This window comes from Sminthopsis crassicaudata, chromosome 1, assembly GCF_048593235.1.
Source record: "Sminthopsis crassicaudata isolate SCR6 chromosome 1, ASM4859323v1, whole genome shotgun sequence".
NCBI classification, from domain to species: domain Eukaryota; kingdom Metazoa; phylum Chordata; class Mammalia; order Dasyuromorphia; family Dasyuridae; genus Sminthopsis; species Sminthopsis crassicaudata.
Window position 1 is genome coordinate 495812993 of NC_133617.1, and position 19702 is coordinate 495832694.

The 19702-nt window shown below is 32.3% G+C and overlaps 1 protein-coding gene across 2 annotated transcripts in view; it reads right to left on the reverse strand.

Moving 5' to 3' along the window:
• The window catches only part of LOC141550619 (solute carrier family 12 member 2), a 105693-nt gene that overhangs the window by 14024 nt on the left and 71967 nt on the right, over positions 1–19702 (reverse strand). For both annotated transcript variants that reach the window (XM_074281447.1, XM_074281446.1), the window contains exons 16-20: positions 11415–11526; positions 8847–8987; positions 5504–5610; positions 3478–3557; positions 2473–2601 (exon numbers count right to left, since the gene is read on the reverse strand). In XM_074281447.1, the coding sequence (XP_074137548.1) occupies positions 2473–2601; positions 3478–3557; positions 5504–5610; positions 8847–8987; positions 11415–11526 (569 nt within the window). The remainder of the gene's footprint in view (positions 1–2472; positions 2602–3477; positions 3558–5503; positions 5611–8846; positions 8988–11414; positions 11527–19702) is intronic.

The window sequence follows — 19702 nt, forward strand, 5'->3', positions numbered from 1 at the left end:
ATTTAAGCTACAGCAACATGTGTAACTAAATCACACAATTACAAAATATTGTACATTCTACTATGCTGACAACTAAAAAACAATTTTTGGGATGGGAACTATTTTTAATGCATATAAACCACAAAATATGCTATAAAGAAATAATTGGGAAATTGAAGAGATGGGGATATGTTTTTTCAAACAGCTTTTTTCCCCCTTTATAAATGAAATGTAAACTACTTTGAAATATCAGTAATTTTAAAAAATAAATCACATATTTAAATTTAAAATACCCAACCAAAAATTCATATTCCAATTACATATTTTTAACTTGTATTTCTTTAGTGTATTGCTTTAAATAGAAATGGCCTTAAATTAAATTTTTCAAAAGTTATTTTTTGGGAAAACTCACATAAGTAAGCAGAAGCAAAACCTTCAACTATATATAACTATATTTAAATGTATTTGACTGAATAATGTTATTAAATTTTATAAATCAAAATAAAGATCATTTCATTAACTTAATACTTGTTTAAGTGTATACACTAATTTTTGATTCCACTGACCACAAAGATAAAAAAAAAATACAAAGAATCACATAGAATAGTTAGTGGCTTGGGTATATACTTTCATATTAGCAAAGAAAAACACACAAACCCAGCCTTTAAAGATTATAATCAAAAGTTTGATGTTTTATAATGATTAGAATTGAGGTATACCTACTAAATATGAAGTTGCTAGATTCTAAAAATTGAAAAACAAATGCCAATTGCTAATGGATTTTGCAGAACGATTGGAAAAGATATTTTATGCACAAGAAAAAAGCCAATATTGAATGGAATTTAGGGAAACTTATTTTCTATCAAAGAAAAATACATGTATTTCGGCAAGAGAAAATGTCACTAAAGTCCAGCAGAGAAGACAAAGTAAAAATTTTCTAAGTGAAATATAAGGAGAAGAAATAAATTAACCAAAAAGTAAATAGGATGTTAGGAAAGAATCCAAAGGAAGAATGATAGTCAAAATTAAGAGGAAAATTTAACAATTTTTTGACATGAGAAAAAAAATTAATTAGCATGAAGAGAAAAAAGCTAACATTAAAATTGCAACAGAATTAAGAGATTGGAGAACAAGAGATGAAATTTCACAAATGCAGAAATATCAGCTTTGTAGAAAATGTGGAGAGTTGATGTGAAATAACATTAATTGGGATTTGGAAGTAAAGTGATTATTAATAGGATTGAAAAGTAAGGGAATATATATGATACAGATGGATGAAATACAAAGTACTCTCATGTTTAGCTTAGTTAAGCTGGCAGCATGACAGATGGAGATACTAGATTGAGTAGAGGTGGAAGAGTCAAGGTGGAGAGTCAGATTTGGAAGTCATTCATTATTTTTTCATCCTTGAAAATGAAAACAGAAAGCATAAATTTGTGGAATCAGTTATCTAAAACTTTCCTGTAATATAGAAACTGTAAAAAATCCTTACCTATCTTTAAGTTCTTATGATTAAGAAAACATATATGTGTAAACACATATACATATTATAGGGTAATACTTGGTAGTTAAATATATCAAATCAGTGCTAAGGGTCACAGAGCTGCTTCTTTTGCAAAGGGTACTGGGGGAGCTATTATTCTTTTAGGGGAGACAATTGATGTAGAGCTTTTATTAACTGATGGCAGATTCATATAAGCAAATCTATAGTTTTTTAGGATAAGCCTAGGGAACTGAGAAGTTAAATGACCTGCCTAGGGTTTACAACTAGTTTACAGCCTTCACAAGAAGGCTTCCTAAATATAGTGCTACATTTTGTTTGCTATACTAATATCCTCTCTAGATATAATGTAATATTCATTTTTGAAGTTTCTATAAAGACATTTTAAATATTTCTCATTCCACACATAAAAACAATGTAACAAAACTTTTTAATTTGATAAAATATAAATAGCATGTCACTTAATAATCAATGCTATACATGCAGAAATAATCAGATAATGCTTACTGTTTAAAGAGGACCACCACACCCTAACCACCATATTTTCAGCTTGGAAAATTAAATATTCAAGAGGTTCAGTGACTTTCCCAAAGACACAAGGTAGCAGAGTTATAATCAGCATCCAAAGACATAAAGTTCCTAAGTCAGAGTTTAACTTTTGAACCTTTTTTTCCAATTTAACTGAAATTGAATACTACTATATTAGCTTTAAGTATTTGCCGCTTTGTGGGATGGTTCCTAGATACCAGAATAATTCTTAAGGGCAAATGAACATTTGAAATTGAAAGTACAAAATGCAAGTCTGTACTAGACATGGAAAATGAACTAATCTAAGAAACAGCACGATATTGAGCAAAGGTTACTATATTAGGCAGGATACTGATCATATGTCAAATTATTATGAACACATTTCTCTGAAGAAATTACAAATTTAAGCAGAAATGAAGGTCATCTACAATTAGTATTAATAGTGAATGTTTTTGAGAAATTACCTTTATGCATAACAGGACTTTTCTCATCAGATGGTTTAGAAGTGTCAGAATCAGTCTTTCTGCTATATTCTACACTTAATACAACATCCTTAGAACCTGGAGATTTTTCCTGAGATGATAGTAACTCTTCTGAGATATACAAAATACCCCCCCCACCAAAAAAAAAAGTTAGATTGATTAGGAATCTCACTTTTGGGGCCAAAACAAGTTTTACTTTTCCAGGTTAACTTAAATGATAAATATTTTTAAAAGATGTAATTTTGATAAATTTTTTTTATATTCTAAAAAATGGGTTGGATATATACTTTGTAGTAATTAATGGCATTCCCTGACAATATAAACCCATGCTACAAATTTATGAATAAGTTAACATATGTAGAAAAACTTAAAATGTATGTCCTTATAAGATTTTCTTTGTGATAAAATATTTGATAGACAATGCAAAGATGGAAACTGTCTTTTTAAAATTCTGTATTACCAATCAGGTCTTACAAAGTACTACATGTAGTAAGCATTTAATATTTATTTGATTTGATTATAGTATACTGTGTTGATATCAGCTCAAGTGATATCAAACTAAAAACAAAGCTCCAAATTCAGAACCTATAGACAAATTAAGAAAGCATTGGTGCCATAGAAGCATAGATTTAAAGCTAAGAAGAAACCTAAAGCATCTAACTTTACTCATTTAACAAAAGAGTAAACTGAAGACCAGAGAGGTTAATTGGCTTGTTCAAAGTCAAATAGGAAGTAGCAGAGTTGAGTTTTAATACAGATCTCTTCTAACTTTATTCCAAATCCAGTATAATTTCAATTATTAAGAAATTACCTATAATTAAGAAATACCTATAATTCCATTGTTGTGTCTATATATGTTTGCTTTTCTTTTAAAAAATTCTCACCAAAAGTATTTTTGAATAGTGTTCAACTATTCAACTGCTATAAAAATTATCTGCACTTAAAAAAAAAAAACAACCCACAAACCTTTTTTCACACAAGATTTACCTTGTCCTTGAAGATGAGAAATATCCAAGCCTTCTTTTAATCGAATAATCACTACTCCATACTGGATGTCAAAGGCATCACTGCAAATAGGACAGAGTTGTGAAAATAAAATATTGGTATGGATTCCTCATCTGTTAAAAATCGCAAATTTGGGCTAGATGTTCTCCAACATTCTCTTTTGTAGTAAACATTCAGATTCACGCAAATGTGTGTATAATCTCTCTCTTCTGAGAGCATCATTATTCTTTCAGTCATCCAGGGTTATCATTTTGGAGTCAACCTTGATTCCTTATTCCACATATCTAAATCAATTACTGAATCTTAGTCATTGCTAAATCCATAAGACTGCTCATATCCATTTCCTTCTTATCATCCACAGTCACCACTTAGATTTTGGCCTTCACCTCAACATATCCTTCCTATATAATATTCTCCTACTTGGTCATTTTGCCTCAAGTTTAAGGGTTTTATTACAACAAGAATTCAATTTTAGAGAACCAATTAACCAAAGAGTGGCAAATGCAGCACAGTGGACAAAGAGGGAAAAGGGGAAGGGAAGGGAATAACATTTATACATCATCAACCAGGCACTGTACTAAGTACTTTAACCCAATGAATTAGGTGCTATTATTGTCTTCATTACAGAAGCTTGAAGTAGACAGAGAAAGTCTGAGCAAGTCACTTAATTTTTCCAAAGTCAAATAGCTTGTTAGAAGTCTGGGGCCAGACTTGAATTCATCAACCCTTTCCAAAGAGCCAGCTTCAGAGTCAGGAAGATCTAGTTCAGAGCTTGCCTCTGACATATACTAACTATGTGTCCTCCAAAAAAATCACTTAACCTTTAAGTTCCCCAAGCAGTTCTTTAGATATGAAAATCTAATTTTGGAGACTAATTAAGGAGTTGGATAAAAGGAAGACAATGAATGTTTAGAAATATGTTTATGCTCAAGGGAGTATTGTACAGATAGATGATGGTAAAAATTCCTTTTTCTATAAAGGCAGTGAAAAAGAGAAAAGATTATACTCTTCAAGCTAAAAAGCCAAAAGCTAAATTGAAATGTTGAATTGAATGTATATTTATATTATTCAATTATATAATATAATTCATAATATATCATACTATATAATTTATAATATAAATAATGAACATTTGCTAAAAATGTTAACATCAATCAACAAATTTCTATTTTGTGCCATATACTATGCCAAGAGTTGGGGAAAGGAAAATGTGCCAGTTCTTGCCTTCACGAGACATTCTACATATTCACAGAAAAATATATACAATATGTAAGAAAAATAAAACATAATGAAGGGGAAACAGTAACAACTGCAGGAACCAGGAAAGGCCTCTTGAAGGAGGATTAAACTTGAACACAATTTTGAAGAAAGCTACAGCTTCCAAGAGTCAGAGACGCACAAGGAGAACAAATTGTGAAAAGGAAAGAAATGGGATCCCATGAATCAAGAAAAACACTTAGGCTAATGTGGCAGGAATATAGAATGTGTATAATCTAGAGTCAGATTATGAAAGGCACTCCTCAAAGTTAAGAATACCATAAAAATCAAGTTGTATTTTAGTAATAAACTCCTCAAAATGGTGTGAATGGCTAAAAAACCAAATGTATATAAGTAACCTGACAGAAAAAGAAGAATTGACCAAATGGCTACACATGGTCCATTCCATGTAATTTTGTGAAAAGATGATTCAAGAATAGTACTTTTAAAAGCAGATCTGTGATCTCACTGGTAGAGGGAACTCTTAGTTTGCCTTTAGTCAATGCAGACTGGAATATGCTCTGTACCTTAACATCTTAGAGATCTGTGTGGGGTACATAAGGGTTACAAGCTAATATCTGTCAGGAGAGGAATTTGAATCTAAGTCTTTCTGACTCTAAAGGCTGAGTGTCTCAGTTTACTATGCCATACTAATTTTTAGGAAGCAATATTATGCTTTAAATAACAAAGACAGTTTCCAAACATAATCTTTCAAAAAATAAGATAATTAAAATAAAAATCTTGTACTCACTGAAAAATATTAATATACGTATCCACATCCCTCATGTCAGTTTGTAGCCAATCTTTCTTAAAACCAAGGACAAGAGTATTTGGTTTCATTCGACCAAGACCAGCAGCCTAAAATACAAAAATAAAACCGAAGGAAAAGATATTAACATTTATTTCATATAAATGAAAAAAATCTATTATTTTGTCTCTTAACTCCTATCTCATCTGCAGAATGATCACTTTGTTTCTGTACTCTCAACTTCTTATCCTTCCTTTTTTAGTCCTACAGTCATTGCAAAAGTTTAGATTACAATCACTTGGATTTTAATTTGGCAATCTTGAATCTTCTTTATCTACCTATTAATTCACAGAAGGGTTAAAGTTATCTTTCTTTGTTACATTAAAAAAATATCATTCTGTCTGATTCAAAAAAAGATGAGCATTCCCAGTACTAAGTATTTCAAACTTCCAAACTCTTTCATCTATTCTGATACCCTGTAATTACCTCCTGCTATTCTTCACCTTTTGTAAAACTAATTCCATTTCCTATTATTCTCCAGAATGACTTTGTTACATTCAACTAAATCTGTTACTCGGTTAAGGACCACACCTAAGTGTGGAATCCAGAAAGCCTGTAAAGGGTTAAAGGGGACTATACTATTAAGGGGCAGGTCGATTCTCCAAAAGCCCCCATAGCTGTGAATCATAACACACTTGGAAGAATTGCAAATCAGCCTTTACTGACACAGACATTGCTTGTGAATTGGGAATAAAATAAATCTGAGGCAAGAGAGAAGAGGAAAGAGGTTGGAGAATGCAAATGTCTCTCAGTCTCTTTGTATTGTTATCATCCTCTCACATGAAGGGATCTCTTCTGCTGGTCAGCTACCAGTAGTTGACTCCCATAACGTTACTCTATTAACATGATTTTCTCATTCTCTATTCCTTAGCATTTGCATTTACATACCTTCCTTACTCAATACTCTTTCATATTTCTCACTTCCTTCAAAATGTAGTTGAACACTCATTTATTCTAGCAAGTGTGCTCTTTTGAATCCCTTTCATAATGAAAAAGAACAAAGGGCTAAAAAAACACATAATTTTGGGCCTATTCCAGAGACTTTTCAATAGATATCGATATAATCTTAGCAAGTCTTTATCTTCAGTTTTCTAATCTGTAAAAGGAGATTATCATCTTTACCCTGAATCATACTGGAGGCATATGGAACAGGTGATATATTAAACATGAGAGCCTTCTATACAGTGTTTTGAGTTTTCAAAATGGAAAGTAGGGCACTTTAAGTTATATACCCTATAATCCAAACTAGAGAAGCTATTTTAGTAAGACACATTATGATTAAAAAAGATAGTCTTGTACATAGCATATGTTCAAGAATTATTATAGATTTTTAAGTATTTGTATTCTGGAGAGTGGCCGTGATATCTCTCAGACCGCTTTAAAAAGGCTGTTGCAAAACAATATCTAATTGGCAATTTAAAATACCTGCTTATTCAAAATAGCTGCATGGACTTTGTGGGCCATCCACTGCACTGCCTCTGACATAATCTGGGTAAAGTCTTGCTTTTTCTACTTAATCCTTTCTGTGCAGGTTGCTAGGCTGATTTCATTATTAGTCTGGGCCCTCACTGATGAAACTTGGTAATTTCAGGGCTTGATTTAAAACAAAACATTATCATCTAAAAACTGAAAACTGAAACATGTGGAAAACCTTACCTTCTCCCTTTGGATGGTCCAATGGATTTGCTCCATGACACAAGTATAAGTCTATCTTAATATTAATATTTAAGAATCAATGAAGAAAATATATTTTCATGTTGTATTAGTCTAGAAATTTTGTATGGTTCTAACATATGCTTGAGAAAGGCCTTTTCAAGGCATATTTTAATTAAACAGCAGTACCTTGTATTTTTTTTTCCATTTTCTCCAAATAAGTGCAAATAGCAGTTTGCTATATTGACTGAAACCAAAGAATTAATTAATAGAAGGATGTTTGGAAATATAATCAGTTGGGATAAATCTATAGTGGACTTGGTTAGCACAGTTGCATGAGTTTTATTTAATCTTTACTAAAGTTTAGCATGTCCCTGTAATTTCTATCTGAAATATTATACCATATTATATTTTCTGTGTTTCACTCCTGGTACTCACTTCATGAATACCCATTCTTCTAGATAATAATATGATGTAAAATTATCATGTTAGCTAAAAGAATAATTAAACATTAAATTAATTTTACTTGTTTTCTTAGATATGAGAAAGGGAGTTTTGGAAGGATTTGGATTTTTTCAGAGGTTATCTGGAGAAGCACACATATATGCCTTTCTTTTGTCTTTATACATCTTCCTGGAGCAAGCAGAAGTTTTTAAAATGATTCTATTGACTTCAAAAAAAAAAAAAAAAAAAAAAAAAAAAAGCAGAAGTAATTCCAACTCCTTTACCACTGGATTGAGTGTTCAATGTCATGTCTCTACAATCAAGGATATGTTTGAAAACTGAAAGGGTGAATTTCAATTTAGCAATATGGAATGAACACACCAAGAAATGTTTAATTAACATCAAGATTTAATTAATTAATTAAAAATTAATGTTAGAGTACAGACCGCTTGATTTGACAGGCACAGTCAAACCACTGGAAAAGAAAGCATAGAGAGCTCTATTTAGTTTAGGATAAAGCTCTTGTCAACAGAAGAAGGAATATTTTATAAAATGTAGTTTGAAGTAATAATGATCAATATGAAACTGGATGGTACCCTAGCTCACATAAAAGAGAAATGACTTTTGTAACATGGTGAACTATGTCATTGTAGGTAGGTTTCACTCAACTCTTTTTTTCCCCTGAGGCTGGGGTTAAGTGACTTGACCAGGGTCACACAGCTAGGAAGTGTTAAGTGTCTGAGACCACATTTGAACTCTGGTCCTCCTGAATTAAAGGCTGGTACTCTATCCACTGCGCCACCTAGCTTCTCCCTCACTCAACTCTTAATAGCATTCTCAATGAGTGATCCTGAGTTCCTTTCTGAGTCACCTAGTAATGCATATTGTAATGAAAAGCCAAGATTTTAAATCATGCACTTGAATTTTTGTCCCAACTGTGCAATTAGGCAGCTTTTTTATTCTCAGGGAAAGTACCTAATTAACTCTCTCCTGTTTTGCAATTTCTTCATTTAAAAAAGAATGAGATTTTTGGACTAGACAATATTTAAGGTACATTTAAGTCTCAAATTCTACAAGATTACCTTGATCATTTTATATAAGATGACTATAACTATAAGAAAGCCATACTTGGAACAAAGCACTGTGGTTGCTATTTAATTCCTTTTGTAAAAGTCATAACACAATTTACCTGCATTAAGTATTGTGCACCATCTCTCAAATCATCAGCATGTACTGGAGCATAAAAAGCCTTCATCTTGTTTTTAATAAGCCATCGTTGATATTTTGCTTGATCAATAGATATCTCCTTCATGGCCTGTCGGCGAGGACCCTTTAAAACAAAATAATTGTCTTTCTAAATAATTATTCTCAAATAAATAACTGTTCTCAAGTATTGTGATGCTAATAGATAATTTATAGTAAACAGACATTGATCTGAATATAGATCATACTCTTCACCAATATTTGGCTTACATAATACATAATAATGCTATTTTCCATTGCGAGTGTATGTGTACACATATTTCCCTTTAAAAATATCTTTTAAAAGATTTCAGTTTAGAAATACAGCCTAGATATGGACATTACAGTAAATTAAATGTAAATAAAACCAAAACAAGTTTGTGTGTGTGGGGGGAAACTTTGAAAAAAAAAAAAACCCAAGGATTTATAAAATTAATTAATAAATTATAAAATTAAGAAATTAAAAATGAATTTTTCTTGCAAAACACAAATGCAAATCCTTGTTAAACCAAAACAAGTTTTTAGGTAAAAAATGCCTTTCAAACATAAAGGACTTATAAAATTAAGAAACTAAAAATAAATTTTTCTTGCCAATCACAAATGTTAATTCTTGCAAAATAGACCTGTATTTGAACATGAAACTCACATACTCTTTGGGCAGCTTGGGGACAAAGATCAATAGCAGAAGAATGAATTCGGAGATAAAAAAGCTATTGTTATTCCCTATATGACAGTATTTCATACCTAATAATCCTCTATAACTAACTTTTCTTAGAAAAAGAACAAGTGTAAAACAAGAGTGCTCTTATTTCACCTAGTCAGAAAAACTATATATAACCATATATCTTGAGAGAAGAGATAATGAATGGCTTATAAGCAAAATTAAATTTTTACCAAAAAATTCAGATTTTGACCTAAGCTCTTCATCTAGGCTAAAAAAAACTCTCATGGAGATTCTGTAGAATTTTTTTGGCAGAATATTTTACTTCCTTTCTGTCTCAAATTGAAATGAAAACTATAATTTAAATGTTACCCTAATTGTAAATTATATTAATGGGAAGTGGGATTGTTCATTCAAAGTCAGACCTAAGCTATTATAAGAAGATATTCAGAAAACATCATCCTGCAAAATACTAATGACAGGTTTATTAGTTTATTACCGTGTTAAATGAATTGTTGACATTTCTTTAATTTGATTCTCTTTTAAACTAGTTTAAACTAAGCTGAGCACCTCAATTAGTATCCAGCTCTTTGTTGCTCCTGTCTAGTCTCCTTGATATTTAATAATTAATGTCTCTTTACTCCTTTCTTTGGCATTGGACAAGACCACAACACTCTGATAATCTGTCAAGTCTTTGGAAATAACACAACTTCCAATAATTATTTCAGAAACTTGTGGGGTCTGAAGTCTACCAATTTAGATATGGAATGGGAAACAATTTATCACTTTAGTTCAAAGATCCAGGAGTACTGTCTCAGTGAATAAGGTGGTTGCTATTGCCACATAGTTTAAAAAATATGAGGCACAATATAGTAGAGGGAAGAAAAGGGATCAGGAGAGTCAGGTTTGCTATAGCAGTTTCATGAGGAGTTGGCAATGATAGTGATTAGCAAGAATAACAACGGACTGAGTTCTTATTTTTTAATAAATAATGGAAACAAGGAGAATTTTTCAGTGACCAACATGGAGAGAATGACTTTTGTTTTTGGACTGTCATACCTTCATACCCCAAGAAATTCTTCATTATCCTGCAAGACTAAATTAATCTTGGTACTCACATCAGACTGGAGAGCCAAACCAAAAGCTCTAAAATTTCCATTTAAAGGGGAGAGAGCAGCACAGTCTTCTCTCCCATTCTCCCCTTCCCTAACTGCACTGCTTTTAGATTATTTCTTCATGTCCCTGCTCTGAGTAACTCCCTTCCCTCCTTTTTGGCTTATTTTTGTATGTTCTAAGAGGGCTATCAGTGTCTTGAGAGCAAGGACTGGTTTTCCTTTAAATTTTGTATTAATATCCCCAGGGCTAAGTACAGTGTCTGGCACAGACTTAATAAATATGTACTGAGTGATTGACTATATAAACTAGTCACCCTTTTATAAGAGAAGGTAAAGGTGCAGAAGAAAAGCCTCTCCACTTTGTAGGCTTTAAGGGAGACTGAAGTGTTCCATTGGAAAAGGATATGAAAATTAAGAAGAAAAAATATTTAAGAGGATTAGAAGAGAATCCTTATCTATCTGCATATATATAGAGGAGAGTAGAAGACAATAATCAGAAAAGAATAGCATTAAGAAGAATTGAATATTTTGGAGTTAAATAACAGATAGGAGCTCTTTTAAAAAGAAGAGCACTAAACATTCTGAAATAAAAGAAGAAATAATTTAAGGTAACAAACTTTAAAGAAATATGGTAAAACATTTACTTTATAAGGACATTTCACTTTTAACAAGTCATATTATATATCACAGTAAACAATGGGGAAAATTTTCTAACACAGGGAAAAAAGTGAACACTTACCATATGTACATGACCACAGACCATCAAACCAACATTTTTTGTAAATGCATGAACAAGATGAAGCAAAGCTGGACGTGAGTTTGGAGAACCTGTCATAACAAGACACTGAGGCCTAATATAAGATTAAAAAAAGAAAAACAAAAATTAGAAAATCTTGGGTTTTTTGTATTGATTAATGGCATGATCTTATTTTCAGTTGCTTTCTGTAAGATGTTAATACCTCTGTATTGTCATTCGGAAAGCTATGGCATGGGACAAGCTCTTGTGTGATCACTTTATAACAAGGACTTAGGGAAATCACTTTTGATGTGATGTAACTATTGCCACTTTATGTTCAACTAGGTTTTTCTTCTTCTCTGACTTGGGAATAATTTTGATCAAATCAAAAGGAGGCACAATTATTCTATCACATGAGCAGTGCTGCCTAAAGCTCAGAGAAAATAGGAACTTAGGAACTAAATTGATTAATATATGAAAATGAATAATTCCTTTATTACTTAGTAATGCTAAGTACAAACACAAAATTAATACAAGTGTTTTGCTAAATTTTTCAAGCAAATTTTTTTGAATTGATAAATTTACTAATCTCTAATTTTGTACACGAAATATCACTAAGTGTAGTATTAGTGTGGCTTTCAATCCTTTATGGGTACATATATACATGAACACAAACATACACACATATACACACAATGTCCAGGAAGGTATAGTAATAATAAATGACATTTATATGATAAATTGTTTCATTCTACATCTATTGTCTCATTTAATCTTAAAAACAAAACAAAACAAAAAACCTTCGGAAGTACTACTACTCTTATTTTGCAGATGAGAAAACTGGAGCTTGGGAAGCTTAGTAATTTGTCCAGGTCACTAAGCTAGTAAAAGAGGATATGAATCCAGGTCTCAACTGACTCAAACTAGTAATCCTCACACTACAAAATGCTGTGGCAAAATGTTGCTCATCAATTGTCAATAAATTAACCAAAAAGCATTACTTAAGCACTTACTATACACAAAGAAGGGTACTGAGTGTTGAGAAAACAAAAGCAAAAACCAAGTCCCTCAAAATGATTTACATTTTATCAAGGTGAGACAACTGAGAGTTAAGAGGATAAAGAAAGGCTTCATGTGTGAAATAGGTCTAGAGATAAGATTTAAAAGAAATTCCAAGAGGCAGAGGTGAGAAGGAAGAGCCTTCCAGACATGAAAGACAAAGGCACAGAGAAGAAATGGAGTGTCATAAATGAGAATAGCAAATAAGCTAATATGACTGGACCATGTGAGAAGGACAGTAAGGTATAAAAAGCAGGAAGAGGTCAGGTTACGAAGAGCTTTAAGTGGCAGACAAAATAGATCATATTTGATTCTAGAAATAACAGGGAGCCACTGGCATTTACTGCCTGAAAAGGGGAAGAGTAACAAAGAACACTTAAGAAATTCACTTAAAAAAAATATTTCACTTTGGAGTGTCTTATTTCCTTGAAAAAGATCAAATAAGAATATTGCAGCAATCCAGGATAAGAAGTGATAAGGGTCTGAATTAGGGTAGTAGTAGCTGCGTGAATGGAGAAAATGGGAAAAATAGTATGGACACAGAGAAAAGATAGGGGAATTGATTAGGTATGAGTAGTGAGTAAGTAAGAAGTCAAAGGTAATATTGAAGTTGGAGTCTGTATGACTTTAAGCATGTGCTGCAGTAATAGAGAAGTCTGGAATAGGGATGAGCTGGAGATACTGTTTTGGAGATGCTGAGTTTGAAATGCTCATTTTAAAATTGATGATAGTTAACTTTTGAAGTGTTACAGAGATCCAGGAGACAGAGTAGGCTGAATACATTTGCAAGTTTTCTGTATAACTGAATCCATGAAAGCTATTGAGATAGGAAAGTATATAGAGAGGAGAAAATTCTGGACAATTCTGGGGAAATAACCAAAGTTAGTAGTTGATATGGACAATGATCTAGTAAAATTGATTAGGAAAGAATAGTCAGAAGAATCAAGAGAGAGCAGTGAAGCAAAAAGTAGAGGGTCATCACTGAGAAGAGGCATTTATTTATGACATAAGACATCATTTGAAGAGAACAGTTTCAGTTAAATATGAGGCTGGAAGTCTGCCTGCAAAAATCTGAAGAGTTAAGAAAAAAGAAATGAAAGCAGGCAGCTTTTTAACTACATGCACTGGCTTCCTCAAGATGATGCTGTATCTTTGTTCACTCTCTTTATACCTCACTGTATCTTAAATCATTTGCCCCCAAACCCAGCAATTCCCATGCACTTAGGTAATTTCTGTCTCTATCACTCCTGAACACTCTCCCTTCTTTTTAAATCTACTCTATTAATGTTTTATATCCTATAGAGGTAATGAGAGGCAAAACAAATAAAAATACAACATAATGTTAATCTGTGTTTTTCTAGGTCAATATATGGTTAGTAGGGATCTATTTCTATTGAGTTTGACACCAGTGCTCTAGCCAACTTTGAAAGACTCAAGTTGCAGAAGTGTCAATTGGCACTGGATAGAGTTTGAGATTCCCTAAAGCTATGAAATCCTGTTTAGGTCCTAATGACACAGACTATGTTAACTCACTACTTAAATATAGCACTATAGGGATAGTACTAGTCCTCTGTCATCCCTTCTCCTACATTCTGGCTTAACACTTTCTGCTTTGGCCAGAAAACCTGATTTTCTTCTTCTCCTGGATTGACTTTATTTTTTATTACTAGGTAAAAGGCACCATTCTTTGTCTCATTTTCCCCTAGCCTTAATCATTGAATAGACATCAGACAAACTAAGATGTGGGAAAGATTTTAGCTCAACGAGGTCAACATCTCCCACTGCTTTTTTAAGGGCTATTTCCAGTCATCCTGATATATATCTTGTCAATGGACTCAGATGGCTCTGGAGGAAAGAGTGAGGCTCCCTCCCTCATTTAAATTCAATTTGCTTGCAAGTTAAGACATTACTTTTTAGATGCCATGGACCTATTCAAAAATGAAAGACAAACAACAACCTGTAATAGTAGCTGTACCACTGGGGATCCAAGACGTTCCTTCCTTCTTTGCTTATCCCCTCTCCCTCCATTCACAAAGGGAGTCATAACCTCAAGTGAGGATGCTCTGCTCAAAGAACTATAAATTTTGATCCCCGAATATCAACATATCTTAGGGGATTCTGGATTCTGGGCTATTTTTTTTTTTTTTTTTTTTTTTTTTTTTTTTTTTTATGAGCCATGCCTTAAACCCTTATCACTTTGGCTTTAACGGACTGAATAAATCCAGGCTGTTTCATTTGGTCATTGTTTGAACTGACTGCATAATTTGGAATCAGATGGCTCAGAATGAGCAAATGTTCCTGTTTTGGCTAGAAACCCTGAGGGTCTTTCTCTCCTAGGCGCCCCCCCCCCTTCCTTTTTTTGGACTATGTGAAAAAGGCCATTCTCTTCCCCATTTCTTACCTAAACTTAATCACTAATTGGGCATTGTTTCAGACGAACTGAGAGTTATTAAAGACTTTGTTAAAAATGTCAAAGTCTCTCTTCTCCTCCTGTATTTTATTTTTTTGACTACACAAAAGACACCATTCTTTTTCTCATTTTCCCCTTAATTTAATCAAACCAATAGATCTGGGAAAGATCTTAGCTCAAAAAGGCCAATATCTCCCATTGTATCCAGGGCCATCTCCAGTTGTCCTCATCCATATCCTGGAACCACTGGACCTAGATGGCTCTGGAGGAGAAAGTGAGGCTGTTGACTTTACAGAGACTCCCCCCATTTAAAACCAATTCACTTGTATGTCACAGCATCTCCTCCCTGATATCATAGTCTTCTTAGACAATGAAGACAAACAACAACAATCCCTACCTAGCTTTCACCCTAGAAGACTACATTACTTCTTTGGCTCCACTGATCAGTTCCTTCTAGGAACTGCACTTGCTAACCTGCAATTTAAGTATTCAGATCAGCCATGTTCAAACCATAATAGCCTCCATCTCTCACTTTCTAGACTTCTTTCTCCATCATCTCACTCCCCACCCCTAACCCCCTTTTCCAGTTTCTTTTTATGTGCTCTGTTTCTCCTTCAAGGTAGGAATTGTTTTTAGTTGTATTCCTAGCACTTAGCACAGTACATGGAACAAAGTGAGCAATAAATGCTCATTTATTTGACTTTAAGACACTTTTCCCAATCTGGACCCTATAGTTAACCAGTTCAGATTCTGTCTTCCTTATTTACTGAGTCCTTCATTCCTTTGTCTATTACCAACCACACCACATAAACCCTTGATTCCATCCCTTGCTCTATCTTCTCTAATAGATGGCTCCATTACCATTATATTATATATTATAATATTATATATTATATTACCATTATCTACCGCTATACTTCATCTTTAATGTCTCCCTTTCTATTGATTCTTTTCCTATTTTCTTAAAACATGCCAAAAATCTTTCCCAAACAAAACCCACTAAAACTTAGATGTGAATCTAAAAGCCAAGTCTAGTTCCTCTCTACACCCTCTGCCCCAATCCTTCTTTTTCTCTCTGCTATACTTAACACTATTGGCTACCCCTTCTCATCCTGGATATCCTTTTCTCTCTGAATTTTTTTGTGACATTACTTTCTCCTGATTTTCTTCATGTATTAACTACTCCATTCCGCTCTTATTTGTTGGCTTTTTGTCTAGATTAAATCCTTAACTGTGAATATTCTCAAAAGTGATGGCCTGGACCTTTATTTTCCCCCAACTTTTTCCATAGGCACCATCATATTTCCTGTTTCCAAGGTTCATAACCTGGATGCTATTTTGTATCTTTCACCTCATATATCCAATGAGTTGCTAAATCTTGACATTTCTATGCTTACATCTGACTCCTGTTTATTTATACAACTATTACCTCATTACTTCTCACTTAAAAATTACAACAAACTTCTTGCCTCAAGTCTCTTCCAATAGTTAGTAAAGTGATCTGCCTTAAATAAATACAGGAGCTGACTAACTCTACTGGTTTCCTAATATCTCAAAAGAGCAAGATATAAACAATTGTATTTTAAAGCCCTTTAACAACCTCACCAAAATCCATCTTTCCTAGTCTCATTATATATTATCTCCTTTCACACTCTATAAAAAAGCCAAAATTATCTTTTATATATTCCTTAAACATAGCAATACAACTCTGTACTGGTCATCTCCCTTGCCTAAAATCTTTTTCCTCTTTCATTGCATAAAATCTCTTTTCTCCTTCAAATATCCTGGATTCTTTCCTCTCCCCCTCCACAATTACCTTCAACAGAATCTTTCTTGATTCCTCCCCTAGTGCAACTACTCTATCCTCCTTATTATATATTTATTCTATATACCCTTACATATGTATATACCTCCCCTGAAAGAATCTAAATACCTTCAGAGCAGAGACTGTTTGATGCTTTAATTAGTACTCTCAATATAAATCTCCCAGTGTCTGGTACATAGTATTTAATTAATAGTTAGTGATTTCTGATATTCAACTCTAAAGTTATGGATTCTGTGACACTCAGGAAGAACAAAGTTTTTAAAACAAAACCAGAATTTTCTATTTATATTTATAAATAAAAGTAAGTACAATCCCAAATGAACTAACACATATTTAGTTTTTAAAAATTGGTAGCTTTTCAGTAATGACTAGATTTATTAAGCATTAATAATTTTAAGGAAATATATAGACAAAGTTAAAATAATGAAAAGTATAATTTATTTTTTCTGCCTATACTTTAAAACCAATTACAGAAACAGCCTGTTGATTAAAAAAAATAATTTAAGTGAATGTTGCAAAGCCTATACAGACACGACCATTTATTTTATACCTTTATTATTGCTATAGTTCAGTACCACAAATACCAGCCATCAGTCATAATGATCCCAAAATATCAATGATAAATCCCAATGATACAGAATTATGAAGTGGGTTCTTAGCATTAAACTAGGTTCAGCAAGAATACAATCTGATGAAGAAATGAGTAGATGCCCATAGAAATCAAGTTATCAGAACCACTTAAATCCCTTTCAAATGTGAGAATTATAATAAATATTATCTAATTATGGGAAAAAACCATTAGTAATTAAAGTAAGGTTTGATCTGTTGCTAAAGCATTATTGTTTATTTCTTTAATGACACAATTCAAAGTGTCATTCCATACAGGGTCAAATCAGTTTGATAAAAGACCTGCATATCACAGTAAATCATTTTATGGATACAACTTCTAAGCTTCTAATAGCTCATAACAATTTGATAGCACAAGAAATAGTGGATTTAATTTCATTATCTATATTTTAATTATTATTTGTATTTTTATCAGCTGCCAACACAAACTATAACAGCCTTTTCTGGCAGTGGTTGTTAATTCCACTTCCTAAAGTCCTTCTTTGCTCTAAAAAATCACTACCTTTTTGGGTAAATGAACCCTTCAATCTAACATCATTGCTTAATGTCTTCTCAGAAATAGGTATAGGCACTGTGAAGCAACTTCATTCTACTCATGTTTCAAATAATCACATTAATGAGACAAAATTATAATACAAACATATAAATATTAGTGTTCATTTAAAAATTCTTCATCATAAGTTACCTTACTTTCTTTTTGGTATGAGATACAAACATTATTTCAGGGGATGGGGAATATTCCTGTCTCACATTATCAGAAAATAGTAATTTCCTCCTATTAAGTGCCCGTGCCTTATAGTGGGGAAGATACAATATTTAGTTCCCAGGGTGTCTGCTTTCAAAGTAACTTATATTCTTCAATATTCAGTTTAAATGCTCCCTTTTCTATGAAGCTTATTCTGATTTTCCCAGTCAACTGTCACCCTCAAAAGACTTTTTTAATGTATTTATTGTACATTAAAATATGGATATATGTGTCACATCCTTTTACTACATCAAAGCTGTCTTATTTACTAATCTCTATCTTTGCTGATATGTAGCATGTAGAATCATTTAAATTAAAAAAATAAGCATTATGACATTCACAATTGGTATAAAGCTGATATGTTTGCTAGCTTTCAAAGTCCAAAGCAAAACAAACAACCTGCCCCCCCCAAAAAAACAAAACAGAAAAAAACACTTCCTACTAGAAACTCAGGTCTTCTAATTCAAAATTGCACCAAATATTTGATTACAGTTTTCATATTCAGCGGAAAAATAAATAATTTTGAAATGTATCTGAATGTGAAGCCTGGCTTGTCTACTTTCTACCTATAGGATCTTGGCCAAGTAACTTTATTTCTATGGGCATCTACTAATTTTTTCATTAAATTGTATTCCAGCTGAACCTAGTTTAAAGCTAAAAACCCACTTCAGAATTCTGTGTCATTGAGGTTGATCATTGATATTTTGGGATCATTATGACTGATGACTGGTATTTGTGGTGCTGAACCATACCAATAATAAAAGGTATAAAATAAATGGTCACGTCTGTATAGACTTTGCAGCATACACTTAAATTATTTTTAAAAATAATTAAAAAAATTAACAGGCTGTTTCTGGAATTGATTTTAAAGTATAGGCAGAAAAATATTTTTAAAAGGATTAAATATTACTCAAAATAATTTTTAAAATAGATGTTTCTCATATCATAACACCTATCTCCAAATCAATAGGAATCTTTCAAGAAAGGTCTGTGTGATTCAAATGTAAAACAGACCTTAAATAATGAAAATAAAAATAATTTAATAGTAAATTAAAGAAAGTTGGTGGTGAAGGAAAGAAAAAAAAAGAATGAAACATAAAAAAGTCAAGTTTCTAGAAGACATCTGAACAATGAAAACTATATAAAGTAATATGATCATATTAGTTTAAAAGAGACTTAAATTTACCTGAGATTTTATAATCAATTAACTGTAATCTAGCAAGATTTTAAAGATCTCAACTATGACTTAAGTAGAAATCTGAAGTTGCATAATTAAAAAGTAACTATTCTATGATCTGACTTAAAATAGTCACAAGCCTAATTTGTGACTAATGTAGATGTTAATATTGTATTTATAGCATTCTTTCTTTATAATGCGTCAATAATTAAAGCTAAACAATTATTAGAAGCAGCAAACTAGAACAAAGCTAAATAAAGATATTAAGAGATTTAAAATCAGTAACAGCAATAAATAGGATATAAAGAACTCCTACCAAGATGAAATGTACTTAACAAGGATTATTAATCAACAAAAAACAAATAAAGTACATATTCCCGTCCAATCCTATGGCTCTAAATTTGAATATTAAGGCAACTAATATTTATTCCTGCCTATATATATCTTC